The sequence below is a fragment of the Daktulosphaira vitifoliae genome, unplaced genomic scaffold (genome assembly GCF_025091365.1).
Source record: "Daktulosphaira vitifoliae isolate Bord-2020 unplaced genomic scaffold, ASM2509136v1 Scaffold_5, whole genome shotgun sequence".
Lineage (NCBI taxonomy): Eukaryota > Metazoa > Arthropoda > Insecta > Hemiptera > Phylloxeridae > Daktulosphaira > Daktulosphaira vitifoliae.
The window spans coordinates 3,567,307-3,588,246 of NW_026099576.1; the positions used below are offsets into that span (position 1 = coordinate 3,567,307).

The 20,940-nt window shown below is 25.1% G+C and overlaps 1 protein-coding gene across 3 annotated transcripts; it reads left to right on the forward strand.

Annotated features, from left to right (window-relative positions):
• The first annotated feature begins 949 nt into the window (after positions 1–949).
• LOC126906741 (uncharacterized) lies at positions 950–20,011 on the forward strand. 3 transcript variants are annotated; one of them, XM_050687514.1, is made up of 30 exons: positions 954–1,086; positions 1,362–1,525; positions 2,085–2,248; positions 4,681–4,878; positions 5,003–5,211; positions 5,304–5,473; positions 5,550–5,734; positions 7,161–7,487; positions 8,075–8,302; positions 8,613–8,780; positions 10,022–10,156; positions 10,558–10,691; positions 10,972–11,224; positions 12,447–12,659; positions 12,727–12,913; positions 12,971–13,097; positions 13,281–13,457; positions 13,540–13,685; positions 13,740–13,855; positions 13,925–14,078; positions 14,639–14,760; positions 15,139–15,266; positions 15,395–15,533; positions 15,604–15,722; positions 15,813–15,962; positions 18,444–18,571; positions 18,635–18,811; positions 18,888–19,015; positions 19,090–19,207; positions 19,808–20,011. In XM_050687514.1, exons 2-30 carry the CDS (start codon positions 1,483–1,485, stop codon positions 19,855–19,857), a joined length of 4,593 nt encoding a protein of 1,530 aa, XP_050543471.1. In that variant the 5' UTR covers positions 954–1,086; positions 1,362–1,482; the 3' UTR covers positions 19,858–20,011. The 3 variants fall into 3 exon arrangements, 1 of the variants encoding a protein (XP_050543471.1); XR_007704324.1 differs by lacking the exons at positions 18,635–18,811; positions 18,888–19,015; positions 19,090–19,207; positions 19,808–20,011 and adding an exon at positions 16,548–17,219 and having other exon boundaries at positions 951–1,086; positions 18,444–18,553; XR_007704325.1 differs by lacking the exons at positions 18,444–18,571; positions 18,635–18,811; positions 18,888–19,015; positions 19,090–19,207; positions 19,808–20,011 and having other exon boundaries at positions 950–1,086; positions 15,609–15,722.
• The last annotated feature ends 929 nt before the right edge of the window (positions 20,012–20,940 follow it).

The following is a 20,940-nucleotide window of genomic DNA, read 5'->3' on the forward strand; positions in this document are numbered from 1 at the left end:
CGAAAAATGACGATACGGAAATCATCCCTCGTAATCGGAATGAATACTTTATAACTCTTAATTAGAATAAATTGTGTTAATATATAAATTTTAATAGTAATTAGAATATATATATATATATATATACAAATAATGCGACTTAAGTACGTAAACGTATCATGCACTAGGTATAGCCGTGTTTTGTGAGCAGGCGGGTGGGACTAACGTTATACCTGAGGTATAAACGGCGGTAGGAATAAATACGTAAGTCGTATGGCACGCGGATGGTATTAGTCAGTCAACATACAAATTTGTTTATATATATATAATATTGATGACACGCACGTGTGTACAGGAACGATAACCAAAAATAAATTTATACAGGAATAGTGTTGCCGTCGTTAGGTGAGCGAGGCGTGGGGTGGGGTGAATGCGTTATGACAGTCTAGTCTTAAGGCCATAGATAACGGAATATGCGATAATGCGTGTATGCTTGGTGAGTTACAAACATACATTCATACAGGTGAAACTAATATAAACGTGTTAAAAATAATACTAGTATTTTTCGTTCATTATTGTTTTAAGCTTATTTTAAAAATTATTTTTAACTTTTTAGTTCGATATTCTTTAAAAGTGTGTTTTTCAGATTTTTGAACTATATTTTTTAATTTGAGGGCTATGAAGTTTTTTTTGCTTATTACCTTATCTTAAGAGTGCTACACTGTTTATAGTGAATAGCCGTAAGGAACCACGGTTATACTTTCTGTATAGCTGTGAAAGGGACTATAACCTTATTATATTATATCAGACCCTGTAGGCTACTAAATAAAATCGATTTTAATAAATCTATTTATCAATCAAGTTTATCACTTTCCGAAAAGATTAAGGCGTAATAAGGTATATTTTTTTTAGGAATATCTTGTAGAAAATTAAGGTTTTTTTTTTACAGAATGACACGCCTACATAAAAAAGATTTCCTTAGATCAACAAATATTATTTAAAGGAGCTATACAAATTTTTAATGGAATTTTGCCCTTTCGTAGGTCTAAAAATAAAAAAAAAAATCAAAGGATAATAATGCTGGAGTCTCATTACCAACCTATGAAGGTACATTTCAGAAAACTCGAATCACTTACAAACAACTTTATTTTTCAATATTTATTAATTTTTTTTAAGACACTGAGTAATGAAATTTGTCAAGCTGTTCTACTCTACTAAAAGTGCTATAGCTCAATCTTTATATTTAATTATACCATTGAAAAACTAACTTGATATATAATACAAACATTTTTCTAAAAAAGATTTATATTTTCTATGTTTTTTTTTTTTTTTTGCTTAATTTAATATATTTCTAAAATTATTTTTCCTTATTTGTTTTTTAGGTTATTGACTTTTTATTTCCATGACAACTCTGAGTATATACATTGAAAATAGATATAATAATACTTATGCTTCGTGAAGAAAGCTGACCAGCAAAATATACTGTTCTCGCTTGGTGTAAAAATGTTTTCTTTATCAATATTAATTATTGTAATGGTTATTTTAAGTAAGTGACTCATTTTATAGCACAATAATATATCCGTAAAACATTTTTACTTTTTACTAAATTTGATATTAAATTTTGTTAAAATAATATTGTTTATAATATGATAATGACATTTTATATCTATAAATAATAGATATTATTAAATAATAATAATAATAATAATAGAAACAGGGTTGATAAAAAACATGTTTATTTTAAATTTTGTTTGAAACATAAGTAATTAGTTTTAAACGTTCTATAAAATCAATGTAAATTTTAAAATTTCTTTACGTAACAACCCTGTTTATTAAGAAAATATTATGTTTATTATTTTTATAATACATTCATAAATTTATAAAGTCTGGAAATTAACTTTAAAATCGAAAAATTGATTTAAAAATATAATATTTTTCCAGATTACAATAATTGATAAATATTTATAATATAGCAATAGATTATAGTTTTATTAAAGATGAATGTTTTTTCACAAATTATCCTATAATATGAATAGTAAAATCAATGGAAATAATTGATTTAATTACTATTGTCAACACTAATTTGTATTTATGATATTGAACAGAATTTTCTTGTTTATTATCTCAAGATATTTATTTATCTCCATTTATATATGATGTTCGAAATAAAGATTACATAAAAATACGCATTAAAGGATTGAAATCATATTCAGAAATCGTCGAGAATACAAAATGTAATGTAATGGAGTTAGAATTCCGCACTATAATGGTAATTTAAAATAATTTGCACACTTAATCTAATATCCAAAAAATTATTTGCACCTAAAAAATTATGAAAATTTTTTATTTTTATAATATATTTGTGAATACTTTCCTAAGGAATTTTGACATTCATTTCGAATTTATCTTCAGATTTTTTCCACTACATCTTGTTTTGGAGATAAATACTAATTATTAATTATACAATAATTAAACAATTAAATTGTTATAAAAAACTAAAAAATATATTAATTTTTTTAATTTTTCTAATATAATTCATAATTTTATATTTATAAAAAAAATACTGATGAATGTTAAAGACAACTACTTTTATACATATTTTTTGTTTATTAGATGTATATATATACATATACAAAATCTTCCTTTTCTCTCTCGCCTTTATCCTAACAACAAAAAGTCGGCTACCATAAACCTCTACTTGACACTATATTCTAGTCATCTGTACACAAACCAATAGTTCTTATATCTCCCCATATTTCACCCAACTACTTCTTTTTCGGTCTTCCTCTTCTCTTAACGTTTCTTTAACGTTTTCATGACCATTCTTACATTTTCCGATTTTTTCACATAACATGATTAAACCATCTATGCCTATTTTCATTCATCTTATCCAAAATCAACACAACTCCTATGCATTCTCTTACATATTCATTCCTTTCATACAAAATGATTGACATTTGTAAATTCAATATTTCACATACAGTGGGTTCAATAAATGTATGATAATAAATACGAAGCTTATTTATGAAGGTTATGTTTATTTCGTTCAAACTTAAATTAAGACGTTAAGTTATAGATGTAAAATTAAATTTTACATGTATAAAAGTAAAAGGTTAGATTTACAAAAACAAAATATACAAAATTATATGTAAATATCTTATGTATCTATAAAAAAAAAAATTGTATCGATCTATACATTTTTCAAAAAGTTATGGCAGTATTAAGTAGAAAAAATTGAAAAAATGTCAAAAAGTAGTGATTTTTAAATTTATAATTTTTTTGAAGATTTCTCTCATTTATAATTGTACCATTCTTAGCTTCGTATTGAAGCTAAAAATATACAACTAGTAAATTGTTTTTATTTTAAAGTGCTGTTTGAGAGGCTACACTGATGAGGTCACTGATTTTCTCAAAAGTTATATAAATCAAATCCACATTAAATATAAAGTTAATCATATTTTTAATTTTTTGCCAACGTCCTTCTAAGTTTAGAAAATCGATTTCGAAAATTTAATCCAGCTTAAATTATTCTTTTTATCGCCTTACAATTGCAAAGGTTGATTGTTTGGATGGTATTGCGTGAGTCTCTTGTGTTTGAGGTACATGATTATATGCAATTTCTCAATTTTTCCTAAGCATTGGCAAAACTATCAAAATTTGTGTGATTTTTATATTATTTAATTACTACACCCAAAGAAAAACCTCAATCAATTTTGATAGAGAAGTTTTATCAAGGGTTTATGATAATGTTTTATTAATACGAACAAAATAACTATTCTTATAAATAATTATTGTTCAAGACAAGAAAAAAAAATATTGATAAATACATCATAGGTTCAATAGTAATGATATATTTATCAAATTGAACAATGAATTTATTATATAGATCGAGGTTTTTCTCTGGGTGTACCACATACTGTTAGTAGTTAAAACTAACTACTACTTCAACATATTATCCTTATGAATACTTTTACTAAAAGTAAAAAAATCCTTAATATACCGATAGCTATTTTATGATGAATAGATAGAACAGTTAAATGATAGAGAATGAAACTAAAGAAAAAGTGATGATAAGAATCATTTTAGAATAGCTTGATAATATATATATATCGATGGCTTAGCGCAAACAAATTATTATACATTTTGATCGTTTTAATTTTTGATTATTGTTTTTTATTCATATTTATCAAAAACGCACTTTACTTATTGTTTTTACTTGGCTATCGAAATAAAATAATTGCCTAATGTCAATGTTTTTTACATTAAAAAAAAAACATAATAACAAAAACAGTAAAAACAATGACAAAAACAAAAACAGCGATAATGGTAAAAACAAAACAACTTAAAAAATAAAAATAAAAACAATAACTTCAACAACAACGAATTACAAAAACATATAGGAAATAAGGCAGTATAGATCCAAACTCGGACCTGTAACTATGGCTCCGCAGATGAATTCTATGACGAGTTAAATATACATGTATATAAACTATTACTTATAATATTTTAAATACCTGATACATAATTTTATTATAAATTAACATTTTAATTATTATTCAATTTAACATATAAAACGATTTTTTTCTTTATTAAAAGACTTCAACCACTATTACGGTCATTAATTTACTTTTATTTTTACAATTTATGAGTTTTGATCATTATTTTTATAATTTTAAAATATTTTTGGGTTTTTATTTAAAGGAAACCAACTTGACAATCGAAGAGAGATCTCTAGTGGCATATTTCAAAACACCGCCAGCATTAGGTGCTTTTAATTTGCAATGTTCAAATCATAATACCCAATTAAATTTTGATGGAAATTTTTTACTTGTTAATAGCTTATATTTGTTAATTCAAAATGTAGAACCAAGTGTTATAACACACGGAGAAAGTGTTTCAGTAAGTAAAATTAAAGTTACATTTGAAATGCCCATTATTTTCCTAAATTTTATAGTAAATCTATTTCTAAACTTAGATATAAGAAAATATTTACTCTTCAATTTCTAATTAATACTTAATGTAGTTTAAATTAGAAGTTTTCAACTTGACGGAACCAGTTTCTTTGTTGTGCTACTTCTCTGATGGCGATGATCAAGTGATTTTGCCAACAAATTCGATCAGTGGTAATAAACTTTCAACATCGATCGCATGTCCTGTCCATCAATTAGCAAAAGCGACTGAGTATCGTGTAGCAGTAGTTTATTCAATTGAAGCTATTGATTCAGTTTTAAAGTAATTTGAATTTTTTAGTAATAAAATTTTTATGTATTTTAAAATAAGCAATCAGAATTTTCAAACAGCGTTAAAATTATTATATTTTATAGTTCAAATAATTACAAAACAATTAAGGTTCAAGCAAATCGTCCTAAAATAATGAAGTCAGGATTTACTAAAGATTTAAGAATAATTTGGTTTCAATTCGATCAAAATGTAGAAGGTCCGGAATTGTGTCATGATATATTTACACCTTACACAATAGCTCAAATTAGTGACGGTAATAGTATTGAATTTAAAATTGCAATTTTTTTAGTAAATAACTTAAGAACTATTAATTTATTTATTTTTCTTAGGTGCAGTTTGTTGGTTTTCAGCTGATCATTTAAAGGTACTTCTTGGAAATGTATCCAGTGTAAAAAATAATCAATTCATTTTTCAATTTTCATCAAATAATTCTATAAGATCTTTTAAATCATTGCCCAAATATGGCCTTACAATGTCGTACAACGAAATTTATGTTCCTATAACAATTTCTGAGGTAAATATAGTATAAGTATATTTTCTTCTTTGTATATTTTTCCTCGCTTTTATCTCAACCATTTTAACTTAACACGATCTCCCACATTATCTTTGCACACATTAACCGTCCTCATATCGCATTTCATAATATTCCTCCATCTCTTTTTTGGTCTTCCTCTAATCCTTCTTCTTTCAAAATTAATTTTCATAACTGTTCTTACAGATTCCGATTCCTCTCTTTTTATAACTTAACCTAACCATCTAAGTCTATTTTCTCTCATCCTATCAATAATTGACGCTACACCAATACTCCCTCTTATATATTCGTTCCTTATCTTATCTTTTCTAGCCACTCCACTTATCCATCTTAACATTTTCATCTCTGCTCTATTCTCCTGTCAACTGCCTAACATTCTGAACCATAAATCATACATGTAGCCGGTCTCACTACAGTCTTATAGAACTTACTTTTTCTCCACTTCACCTATCCACTAATAATTTTACCCTAAAATCTTCTGTTACTTCAATCACACTTTTCAATCTGGTATAGGTGTCATCATACATATCTTCTATTATATTAATGTAACCTTTAGGACTCCTTTTCTCATTAATGCCCACTTAAATCCTCTCTCGGTACTCTATCATACGCTTTCTTCTAATCTATAAATGCCATACACAGCTTTTTCTTCTTTTCCTTATTTTTTCTATTAGTTGTCTACACAAAAAACTGTCTTTATCATTAACTTTACAGGCAAAAAACCAAACTGGTTCTTTATTACTGATGTTTTCCTCGTATTTTTTTGTCTATTACCTTTTCTTAAATCTTTAAATTATGATTTCCACACTCCTGTATATCACTTTTACCTTTAAATATCGACACTATTTTTCCATTTTTTTGGTATTTTCCCTTCTAATAGGATTTTATTAAAAATATTCTTCAACCACATTATGCCAACACAGTCTAATATTTTCTATACTTCTACTGGCACTTAATCTGGTTCTACTGCTCTATTCTTTTTTTATTGAGAATATATAAATATTTTACTGAGAAAATTAAAAATCTTAATTTTTTATTTATAATACTATTGTGATATTATTAAATATAATAGTGTTCAATAAGGAAAGGAAAGAGTTTTTATTGTTCTCATTGTTTGTAACAGTTGACTTTTTCTTATTTTTGAACATTCTCTATAAATATAGTAGGTTGTATGATGATAATAATTTTAACTAAAGTAAATTGATAAATATTTATTTTTAAATTACAAATGGTATGTATTTTATAAGTTTTATTAATTTTTATTGTGTGAAATCCTAATTTTTTCTTTACAATATCTTTGGTTTATTTTAATTTTTACTTTCAATAATTTTTTTGTATAATTTGTTTTTATATATGCAAAATTTTGTTTATGTATGCTTATATTAATATATATATAAAAAACATTTAGGTTACATTACCAACCTATTGGCTGATTGGTCCTAGTTTTTATTGTATGTCATACAAAAACTACTCTTACGATGATAATGGATTAAATCAAAAATATTTTTTTAAAAGTGATTGTTCAAATGCTAATATGATTAATGCTCATACATTTGGTTCTTTAATACTTAATTTTGATGTAATTTTAAGTATACACGATTACATAAATACTGCCATAATTTCACCCGAAGAAGTTGCTCTTCGGAATTCTAATTTAAGAAATAGTGTTTTAGAGTTAATAGAAAATATCAAACAACAGAATTTAGCAAATGGGATTTGCCTTGATAGTGCAATGGTAATGTCTAATTTATTTTTGTTATTAAACGAAATAAAGTTTCATATTTATTAAAAAAAAAACTGATAATAATACGATTTTGTTTTACTGATAAATAAATAAATAAATAATAATTGTTATTTTATTTTATAGTATAATAATACTATAACTATGTATGTAAAAAAAAAAACAATTTTTTTTGTTCGTTGAGAATTTAATTAAGCAAAAAGGTAAATTTTAATTTTCAACTCTATTTACAATAAAAATGTATCGCTTGTGGCTAATATTATTTAAAATATAACTATATAAAATCTTAATTTTAAATATTAAATTCAATAAATTATAGATCATAAGTCTCTTTTTATTTTGTTTTTTAATCCTTATAGATACTTAATATTGTGTCAAATAGAAATAGAAATATTATTGTATTATCATTTGTAAATTCTGAAACTACATTTAAAAAAGGAAATGCACAAATAACGTAAATTATTTTCTGAAAATATTAGTATTTTTATTTTGTGTTTTTTTTTCTCTTTTAAAATTTTATTGCATATATTTTAACTTATATTTTATTAAATTTGTTAGTTTAAGTGTTATGTATTATACAGATGTTACCAAATGTTTTATACACATTAGAAATGACTGGTACCAATATTTTGAATCAAAATGGACTAAAAACACAGTTAAAATTCAAATTAGTTGATTATCAAAACAATAACGCAAAAATTGATTTCAAAATAATATCTCGTCCGTTATTTCCAATTGGTACCGAAGCAATTTTTGAAACTGTAATTTATCCAGAGTGCAGTAAATTATATAACAATGAAAGCATTCAGGTACAAAAATATTAAAACTGAAAAAAAAATATTATTTAAAAAAATATAAGTTTTTTGCAGTTTTTGGTTAGAATATTATAAGAGACATTTTAAAATAACTATAGTAAATGTTATTTAGATTTGACATTTTAAGCAAAAGTAAAATGTTTTTTCGGATAATTATATTTTGTTTTTTTATAATTTAAAGTAAAAATATTATACAATCAATATTAGAAACCCAAAGATTATAAATGTAACTGTTAATATCAATTACTTTAACTTTTTAAGACCTTATAAAAATCGTTAATCTAATTTTTTTATTATATTTTAGTATGACTGGTACTTTATGACTGAAGGCATCAAACGAAATTTCATTGGAATTAATGGACCAACATTAATACTTGATACAACAGAACTAAAGAAGGATATTAGTTATATTGTGTTGTGCGAAATACGTAATGCAAAAAATACTAAAGATCTTATTTCTGTGATAGCAACGGTAATAAAATAACATACTTGGGGATTGATTATTCGATTAACAATAAGAGTATTTTTTTGAAGTATTATATTAAATCTAAAAATAATTTTATGCTTGTTAAATATAATATATTATACAGTTCAAGAGAAATAAATTTTAAATACCCGGATTTTGTATTGTAATTTTTTTCTTTTTTGCTAAGGATACCTAATTGTGTTAAAAATTACAAATACTTATAATTGAAATATTCTTTTTTATATTTAAATGTTGGTATTTAAAATAAATTTACATCCCTCAAAATCCTCGAGTATTGAAAACCATATAAATTACATGATTTAGGTTTATTAATATTTTTTAGTTTCGATGTAAAGCTGAGAAGGTATTAATTTTACTATAATGTGTTTTATATGCGTCTGTTACCACTTTTTTTCAGTTCTCACCAAACCGATTTCTTTCAACGATACGTCGAAAGATCAAAAATTGTATTTAGTCAAAAACATTACCCTCAAAAATTGAAAACATTTCTCTCATTCCCCCTAAATGACGGGAATCTCCCAAAAAATTACAATATAAAAAAACCATAATTTTCTACATTTTTATTAAAACTGCAGTAACTTTTTTTATACATACCTTTGATATTTATCTATTATTAAATATATATTTTTTGAAAGTTTGACTCTTTACCTGCCTACAGGGAGTTTTGAAATGGCAAATTTTCCACAAAAAATTAACTTTTCAGCTTAAATTTTGAAAACGTTTCAGAAATATTGATACTTTTATTCATATATATATGTACACTGCATTCGCATATTGGTAAAAGGGGAACAATTGCCTTAATTTTTTATTCGAAAATATTTATTTTGACTTTATACTTATAAAACTTTAAAACTCATTTTTAAAACAGTTAAATTTTGAATTTGAATTTGTGTGTTTTCAAAATCATAAAAAAAAGGTTGGGTACACATTTTCCTGTATCTCCTCACAATAAAAAAATCTCAATATGAAATTATTTTTGTGTAAATTTAATTTTTTCATTTCAATTTTACACAGTTATTACTTTTTAAAAAATGTACAATTAGGTGACTTAATTATTTTAAAATACTTTATAGTTAAACTAATTTTAAAAATCTCGTTTTTTACTAATTAGTGATCATCCCAAAAAGAGGTGATATAAAAATTATAATTGTAGATTTGAAATCGACAAAAATAAAAATAAAAAAATACTCGCTCGTAATTTTGTAAGTATTTTAATTTTTTTTTAGGATGAAGTTACTTTTAGAGTGGATAATTTTGATGCTAAAACAATTATTGTTCCTCAGCAAATCGTAGTTTCATTCAGTCGACTAGTTCATCTGAAAGTTATGCATCATGATTATCTATCAAAAAAAAACGTCAAAGTGAGCTAATATCAACGCTTAATGTTGATAAATAATTTAACGTATGTTTACTTTCTTTGTAAATACTTGGAAAATAATCACTATTCAAAATTGAATATACATGAAATAATTAATAGATACTATAATAAGTATTAAGATTGGGTTTCATAAATTTCACATTATATTATGTTTCTAAATTGATTGTAATTTTAGTTACTTAAATTATTACTATTCTAAGCAGTTTTTTTTTTAAGAATATACTTTGAACTAATTACATTTTCTATATTATCATAACTTGGTAGCGATAAACATGTAAATACGACTCTTCAGGACACAAATGTATTACATTCTTTAAAATATTCAGAATTTTCGAGAATTCAAATACACTTGATGCCAATTAAATAATTATTATTATTTTTTAGTACAAATGGTCATGTAAAACCATAAAAGGTGACGATTGTTTGGAAATTGGAAATTATCCTGAAATAAAAGAGGCTATTGATAATCAACAGTCTTCAGAACTAGTAATTCGTGAAATTACATTGCAACCAGGACGGTTTGTATATTTTATAACCATTATTATCATCCAGAGAAGTATTTACTGGGGGTGAATAAGTTTCCCAGGTAAATCCTTCTTCAACCAAAAAACCAAGAAGAATAAAAAAAATTTTCTAACTTAAACCTCATCTAAATAAAATTCTAGATATGTAACTACTAAAATTAAACGATCGTTACGGTTGTATTAATCGGAACCTAGTGCGGAACTTCGATGTTGAAATCACTAAATATTTAGCAAAATAAATTAATCTAACTATTTACTAATAAAATATTTTTAGGTATTATTTTTTAGTTCAGATATCATTGTCTGGAGTTCCAGTTGATTCTGCCGTTTCGGTGTTAGTAGTATCTTATGAAACTGGTCCCCATATATCGTATTATTGGCCAGATAACGTAAATCCAAGCGTTCCTTTTTCTGCGGGAAAAAGTTTTACTATTGCTGCAACAATATCTTATTTAACATTCAGTTGTTTAGTTTCTTGGAGCACTTCTGCAGATGCTGGTTATAATTATTTAACACCCAAACAGTTGGTATGATTTTTAGAATATTGTTTGTATATAATCATATTAAACAATCTAAAATGTCTTATGTGCAAATTTATTATTAAATTACTATTTATAGAGACTATTATAATTTTTTTACATAAAATAATATTAGTATTTTTTTCTTTTAGTTGTATACTTTTCTTAATTTATCATTCAACAGTTGATTTCTATATCCATCCCTTATATTTACCTCATAAAGGGTGAATATTTAAAATACTACATGATTTATAAATTGGAAAGAAACATGTAACTAAAAGAAATAAAAAAATTATAATTATTAGCTTCGATGCGAAGCTGAGAAGGTATTGGTTTTACTATGTGTTTTTTTTTTTTTTTGTGTCTGTTACCACTTTTTCTCAGCTCTCACCGAACGGATTTCTTTCAACGATACGTCAAAAGATTACAAATCGTATCTAGTCGAAGACATTACCCTTCAAAATTGAAAAAATTTCCCTCGTTCCCCGTAAATGGGGGAAACCTCCAAAAAAATTACAAATTTAAAAATCGCTTTTTCACAAAAAATTAACTTTTAAAAATGTTCCAAAGGTCTGACACTTTTATATATATCTTAAATTAAAGCTAATGTAATATACTTTAATTTGAAAAAAAAAAATTTGACCTCTGGACTTGTCTTCACGGCGAAAATGGCTACCGAATGCTATTTTCGTGTGAAAATTCTCGATTTTATTATTTATATTATATTTAACTTTATAATGCTATAACTTATTGAAAAGTTTATGGATCCACACAATTTTTTTATGAGAAATAATATTTTTTAATAAACCTTTTTTCATTCGACATACTTTATCTTAATCGAGATATTAATCAGGAACCAGCAGATCAAGTAGCTTTTGGAATAAAACACCAATTTTTTTAAAATTAAACACTATCTAAAGATTTGCATCGAAGCGTTTATTTTTGATAGTGATTTTAATCACTGTCAGATATCATTTACTTGATCCAACTATGCCACGTCACCACTGTGCCGTGACCCCCCTGTCCTGGGTTTTTATTTTTATTGTTTTTAATAATTAATTTGTGATCAAATAATCACCCTATATTCTACGGCTAATAATTTCATTAGAAAATTTATCAAAAGATAAAGTGACTAAGACATTTTTACTATAATTTGTAAATACATACATAATTAATAATAAATAATTAAATCAATTCAGCGAGTTCGTAATAATTATTAAAGCAATTTTAGGGCGGAAAGGTTAAAGTTCTTGAAGATTATAAACCAAATAGAAATGAAACGTTTTCTCGTAATGTACGATTTACTGTGACATTACCTAATAATGTTAAACACAGCGCAAAATATTTGTTAAAGCTAAATGTTTATTGTGCTTCGTTAAAATATCCAGTATTTGGTATTATACCTTTATCTATCGTGGCTTCTCCATTAGTTTCTGAATTAAAGGTAAAAAATGTCTAGTTAAACATAATATTTTTCATTGAAGTATTCATACAGTTTATATTATACTTAGGTATTCCCATTGGATGGCATTGGTTTTAACACAGTATTTAGATTTCAAACAAACCCAGCTTACGATACTAAATCAAGTCATCCTATACAATATAATTTTGGTTATTATATTCGAACATTATCAACTAAACCCATATACTTCTATTCGTCTTATTACTGGCTAAAAACTGATACTGTCTTACCATCAGGTAAAAAAACTTACTTAGAGGTTCAATTAATTTCATTCATAAGTTTTAAATTTACAGTCAACTCGAGTTATACACGTATAAAAACAATTTTAAAAGCATGTAATATCTACCATAGTTGTAGTATTACAGAAGGTCCAGATGTTTTAGTTCACCAACCAACTCAACCTTCAGAATCCGAAATAAAGTAGGTTCTTTTTAATTATATACTATCAATTTAAAAACAATTATAAAAATGTTATGAATTATTAAGTAAATATACTTTTAATACAGTAAAGAATAACCTTATTACCTGCACAATTACTGTGCATTAACCATCTATTAAAATCAAATTAAGAGCATTAATTGTTTATCTAAAAACAATTTGTAGATCCTACCTTATTAAGTATAAATCATTATTGAAATCGCAAATGATAACTGAATCGGAGGCTTTTTTAATTTCATTTATTAGTACGATGAAAACGTATAATAATAGCCAATATCAACAAATTGCTGGCAAAATTATGAACGTTATTAACGAATACATTAACGAAAGTGTAATTTTAAGGTGTGTGATTAATTTTTTGATCATAATTCCAATATTTACATTTAAAAAACATTTTAATGTTTTCGGCTAATAATTTGTTTAGTTTATCTGAACGCAGAGAATACTTGCCAATAAGCTTAACATACTTGGAATCATTCACTCGGATATTATCTACAATTTCAATATACAATGGAAACATTTTAAAATGTCTTCTTTTTTTGAGAAATCAAATTTATACTATTTTAACAAGTAAATTTTCTAATTAGACTAATTTTATCTTTTGATAATTTTTAATTTTTATAGTTCCAGATAAAATGCCTACATCATTAAATGTCATTACCAATATTAAATACATTGTACGTAGTTTAAATGCTGTAGATTTAGCCATTCACTCAAATATACAAATAAACATGAAATTAGTATGAAAATAGAATTATCAGCTACATTTATATAGTTGACACAAAATATTCTATAATATATTTTTTTAGATAAATTTATTTTTAAGAGTATCAGAAATAGTTATACTTAATTCCCCAAAAGACACCATAGAAATAGTGGAAAAGAAAAACTTAGTTGTGAATATATTCAATTATGCCAAACAAATCTGCATGGTAATGAATGAGCGTGAAGAAAAATATGTTGGTATGTTTCTTTTCAGTAATAACTTGTTTAAATATTTAATTAGTTATGTTTTATAACTTTGACAAAAATATTTTAATATAGATTGATATTGAAAAATATTTAAAAATTAAAAACACACTTCAGAGTGATTTTATGGCAATATGTCTATGTATATACATAATGTGTATTACATATGGACATATTGCCATGTGAATAATTGTTTTACGATCAAGTTAGTTGCAAAAAATACAATTTTTCCAATTAAAAGATAAATACCGAAGTTAGTGTGGTTTTTCTACTGCTATTATCTGTCATAATTAAAATAAAAATAAATTCCTTGTTCTTGAAAAGAACAAATATTATATACAAACAACGCTAGATAATTTAGAACTTTATTTAAAAATATAAGTATAATATTAAAATACTTTATAACAAAATACTACAATATAATGATCAAGCGATGCAGATATATGTCTAAAAGAGTTTATTACTAACACAATTAATTGTTTTTGGTTTTAATTTCAAAAAAATAAGTCTTAAAGACTTAATAATATATACTTTGGTTCATTTTTGTTTAACAGGATCACTAGTTGGAAGTTTTAGTGTTCAACATGTAAATAGTTTGAGTTTGCTTGACCATTTGCTTGAAATTCCTTCTTGTAGTTCAGAACTTGATAAAAAATGCATTAAACAGAAATCAAAAGTAATAATTTGTTTCTTATTTTTAATTGTATAAGAATAATAAAGAAAATGTATTAAAATATATATGCGCACATATAGGATATCACGGTGTGCTTAGTATAATTAATTAGCAATTAGTAACTCCACTTTTATTTAATTTCACTTATTATTAAAGGTAACAAACTAAAGATAGGATTATCAAAAATGTTTGAAATTTCAAGTTTTAAATTGTAATAATTTTAAAAGTTCAACATTTTTGACTGGATGTGCTCCTTTATGTTTTAATGTTAACCTTACTTATATGTATTAATAAACAAATTGTCTATAACATTAAGTAATGTTGTTACAAAATTTTATTATGATCTTAACTATTTTAATAAAAAGCCACTGTGTTTTTCAGATTATTTTAGATGATACATTTTTTAAAAAAGTATCAACTAAATTTCCATTTTGCGTTGTAGGAATTCATTATTATGATGACTTTTTGTCTCATGTAGACAGTAAAATGAACCAAAGTAAACTTAAAAGGTTAGCGACAATAAAACGTAAAAACACTTTTTTATTAAAAATATATAGAAATCATTTTTATAATGATATAAATAAATATCAATAAAAATTGATTAAAAATTTAAAGAGTATTTTTTTTATTCCTTTAGGTGTAGTAGTATATACGGATATCATATATTAAAAAATTATAGTGCAGAACTATTATCAAATGAAGAAATCGATGAATTTTCCGATTTAACGAACATTATTGAAATTCCATTAGAGACAAATTCTGAAATATCTTATGAAGTAATTTGGATAACTAGTTTTTTGTTTTTTGGTCAAAGATAATTAAAAATTTTTTTTTTAAATTAATCAGTGTAGATATTGGAATGATAATCATATATGGTCCAATAAAAGTTGTACATTTCTCGGGACTATAACAAAAGGACAATCAGTTTTTGGGAAATGTGAATGTCCTGCATTTAAATATTATGGGTAAATAAATTTAAATAGTTTTACTCTTTAAAGTTATGAGTCATAAAGTATGTCATATATTTTTAATAAATTTGTAACCGATTTTTTTAGTATTTTTTCAGCAGTTAATCAAGTTGCATCAGACAGCTCTGCATCAGAATCTATACATAGCTCAGTGTTCTATGATAAGAATAGAGATGAACTTTTTAATAAATCAATAATAGCGCAAAGATCCTCGCATGATTTTTATGCCGCATTTAGGTATGTCATATTTGTATAATAATTATTAATCATATCATTTTGTTGTAACACATGGGCTGACAAGTTCCGGGTCTAACAAAAAAAAACACTATTATTTCATTCAAAATTGACTGTATTCATCAACATAATCTCGACCAAGAGCAACACAATCATTCCAGCGCCGTTCTAACATTTGAATGCCGTTCTTGTAGAATGATTTATCTTTTGTCTTAAATTAGGTCTCAGTTTCACTGATAACCTTTTTATTCGAACGAAATTTCTTGCCGGCAAGCATTTATTTTAAATCTGCAAAAAGCCAGTAATCGATGGGAGCCAAATCTGGAAAATATGGTGGATGAGGAAGCAATTCGATCTTTAATTCACGTAGTTTTTCCATTGTGTTTTTTGATTTGTGACACGGTACGTTGTCTTGATGAAACAAAAAATTTTTTTTTGCCATATGCGGTCGTTTATTTGTAATTTCGTCCTTTAAACGCTCCAATAACGCTATATAATATTGACTGTTAATGGTATTTTCCTTCTCAAGGTAGTCGATGAATATTATACCTTGTTTATCCCAAAATACAGAGGCAATTACCTTTTCAGCTGACTGTTGTGCTTTCGGGCACTTTGGGCGAGGTTCTCCGACTGCTGTCCAATAAGATGACGATCGTTTTGATTCTGGAGTGAAGTGATGGATCCATGTTTCATCCATAGTGATATATTGACGCAAAAATTCCGGTTTATTATGTTTGAACATGATCAAACACTGCTTAGAATCATCAACACATTGTTGTTTTTGCTCAACAGTGAGCAAACGTGGCACCCACTTTGAACAGAGCTTTTTCATGGACAAAAGCTCATACAATATAAAGCCAACATGTTCTTTTGATATCTTAATGATGTCAGCTAATCTCACACAACTTCATTTTACGATCATTCAAAATAATTTTGTGGATTTTTTCAATATTTTCTGGAGTTACTGTCTCATTTGAACGTCCACTGCGTTTTGCATCATCTGTGTCTCTACAACCACGTTTGAATTAAACATACCAACGTTATATTGTTGTATCTGATGGAGCAGAGTCCCCATAACACTTCTCAAGCCATTTCTTTTCTTGAACGGTATTTTTTCCCATCAAAAAGCAATGTGAAATTAACACACGAAATTGTTTTTGATCCATTTTTGAAAATTACAAAAGTAGCTTCACGCTTAGCACAATAGATCACATTCTAATGAACAGATTGTCATGAAAGTTTAACAGCTGTCTTTTGTAGGTTAGTACCAACTAAAAATAAGATTAATTCCAAAAAAATAGCGCCCTTTATATATTAGGCCCGGGACTTTTCAGCCCATGTGTTATAGATATCATCATAATGTAACCGACACTATTATTTTTACTACAGTTCGTCAACGATATATTTTTTTTGATATCAATATCGTACTGAATTTCAGCAATATTATATAGTAATATAGAAAAAAAATTGTTCCCGATATTATCGTATGAAAAAATGAATCGATATCGAGAAAAAAAATTATACTCAAAAATTAAATTTAATATTTAAATGCTTTCACCATGTTTTTATATTATTAAGAATGCTGTTATCTTACTATTGTTGTAAAAATCAGACTATAGTATACCAACCAAATCAAATAATGATATTAATATAAAAAAAATATAGATAATAGCTATAATATTTACGATAATCAAATATTTTCTAACTACATTTTATTATGAAGAAATAAGTTTTTTTTTATCACAAGACTTTATTATTATATATTGGGGATAGTAAATGGATAAAATTATTCTTTATTGAATAATAGTATTATAGTTTCAGTGTTTTTATTTTTAATAATAATAATAATAATAATAATAATAATAAAAAAAGATTATTAGTGCTGCTGATAATTTTTTTTATTGCTTTGTCATAATTAAAATCAATTTTATTCTTTTCAAAAATAAAATTTAAACTTTTACGAAATAAAGCATCATTATCACTATCATCTAGAAAGGATTTTTTTGGGGGGGCTCTATAATTTCATTTCATTTTTCAGATTCAGTTTCAACCAGTTATTGCTGTAAATCATCTTCTAATTCTGAAATTTCATTCTTCCTATACATTACTCTGTTCGTGTTTTGTTAAAAAGTATAAAACAGTGTCATAACAAAAAACCTATTCTAAGAATAGAATTTTGTATCAATAAATACCATTTTCGTCTTATTTCAATTCTATATTTCATAATATATTTTAATACAAAAAATATTAACAAGATTATCAAAAACTGTTTTTGGTTTAATATCAAATAATATATATTTTATAATAAAGTGACCAAAATTCAAAGTTTTTTTTTAAATATATTTTTATTTTATTATTGTAATTTTTCAAAAATAATCGATTTTGTGGGAAAATTGAAAAAGTCAACGATATCGTTTCTAATTTTTACCAATATTCGACTATTATCAAAAATGTATTTGATTATAACACTTAAAATATTTTTAGAATAAATAGCAACTCAGCCGATTTCAATGATCAAGATTTAGGGACCCTAGAGAGCTCTTTAAGTCAACAACTAAATGAAAAATTAGAATCGCTTTCAAATATTATGAAAGGATTAAAATTAATTTTAAGTAAGTTTAAATGATTTATCTGACGGTTAAATTTTATAGAAATTAATAAATAGAATGATTCAGGCGATCCTGTGTATATTGTTTTACATTTGAGTCAAATAACAAATATTACTACAGATGGAACAATACAAGAATTAGCTAGAAAATTAAGCGATCGATCTTTAATGTTATACGATTTACATAGATCTAGGTTATTCGTTCCGGAACAGCCTCTTCGTATTATACAACCACGAATTTTAGGTATTATATTAATTGAAAATAATTTTGTCCTCAAAGAATAAGTTTTATCTCTATATTCTTAAATTTATAATTTTAGAAACCAATGACTTTGGTAAAAATATTGCTATATTTTTCGCAATAGTTGTATCATTTTTAGCATGTTTTATTTTTGGTTCCATTTTAATAAAACGCCATCAAATCTTCTCGGACACATTAAACCTACAAGTAAAGAATAAATAAATAAAATTTATTAAGTTTTAATAATTTGTTTATTTGTAATTTGATTTTTTAACTCCTAGCAAAACATTATGAATGAAGATATTCCAATGAAAAGACCTAAGTATAAAGAGTTGGAATCCAATGAACTCATTAAACAAAATACAAGTGGAGATCAAAAATTTGAAAATTTTAGTACAAGTAAGAATTTAAAATTAAATAATAGTAGTGGGTGATGACAATCAAAAATAAATAAAACCATATAAGGAATAACTGTAAATAGTCAAAATGAAACAATTACGTTGTGAATAATGTTTTTAAGTTGAAATAAATTTATTAAATTAAACTGTGTAACTATCTAATTTCTTTGACTAAAACCAAGGAAGATTAAATGTAAATTACATTATTATTCAAAAGCTTAGAGAACTTAAAACAACTTAGGATCAAAATCGTACTTTCTCAAAATTGTAGGTAAGACTTGCAACTTTAACTCTCTCCTGTTGGAATAATTAATAATAATTAATACAAGGAAATATTTAAGATTGCAAATTAACTATACAAAATTGACAGTTCAAATCACAAACCACATAAGGCACGGGAGTTCTATTAGCTTATTTTTCAGTATTTTACAAAAATATTAAGCTTGCAAATAGATAAATTACAATTAAAATCATCACCAAATTGACACTATTATTGTTCTCCGTTTTTATAATTTGTTTTGTTGTTCGAAAATTTTAATTGTTTAAATTAAAATTAAAACATATTAATCTTATTAAATAATTTCTAATTATTCTTTTTCAGATGTAGAATTATCTGACTCAGGAATTACTTTTCATTCAGACAAGACTTAATCAATTTATTATAACAAGTTTACTAAATTTAAAACTATGTAATGTAGGCGCAAGTATAGCAAAATTTGTTGAGAATAGTGCACTTAATTAAAAATATCCTATTATTTATTTAAATAAAATAAACCAAAATTAAAATTTGCGCTTATGATAAACAGTGTACAGTATTTAAATTTATTTATATATATTTATTGATATTAAAAAAATGTTGATAAACAAAAAAATTCAATATTGTCGCAGTAAAACACTAACCAATAGGGAAGTAAATCTTTATTAATTGGTGATTAAATATTAATAATTTTAGGATATCAATAATTAAAATAAAATATTATAGTTAAGGCAGGATTAAAATATATGTTAGCACTAGGCAGTGGTATAACCAAAGAGGAGGCTAAAGGGACTATTGCCCATTACTGTTAAATTATTGCAATAAATAGTATACAATTTTGATGTAAGTTAAAGCATGTGTTATGCTAAATAGTTTATAAATTTCCAAGCAAAAACCCTAGCTACGCCTCTAGTCATAAACATTAATTAAAAAAAAAAATTGTAATTAAAATAGACACTCCAACAAAAGTGTAAAAAAAATAAAAGCCCTGATTACAGTCTACTCTTATAATTGTCTAAATAATAGAATTTTTATTAATTAACTTTGATAAACAAAAATAAATTACTTCCAAGAAGTAAGGAGATGTTAGCATCCACAAATTAAAAAAAAATATAGTAAAATGAGGACGCGACATATGTAGAAATGATGACGGTGATGATTAAAATCACTATCATAAATAAAATTTTGATAAAAATTTATAGATTGAAAGGTTAAAAGTATCATAAAAAAATTTAATTAATTGGCCACAACAGATAAAATCCGCAACCTTTCATGGCGCATTGAAAAATACAAAAGAGAGTCGTCGACCCCCTATTGGGCGAGACAATGTTTTGTCGGACCACAATAGGATTTTTTTTAAAAAAAAATTTAATATTGTACATTAAAAGCAATTTAAGATAACCAAAAAATAGAAAAGAAATAAAGTTAGTATTTGATATTCGCTGAGTTTGATATTTGGTGTACATCAAAGCCTCGTG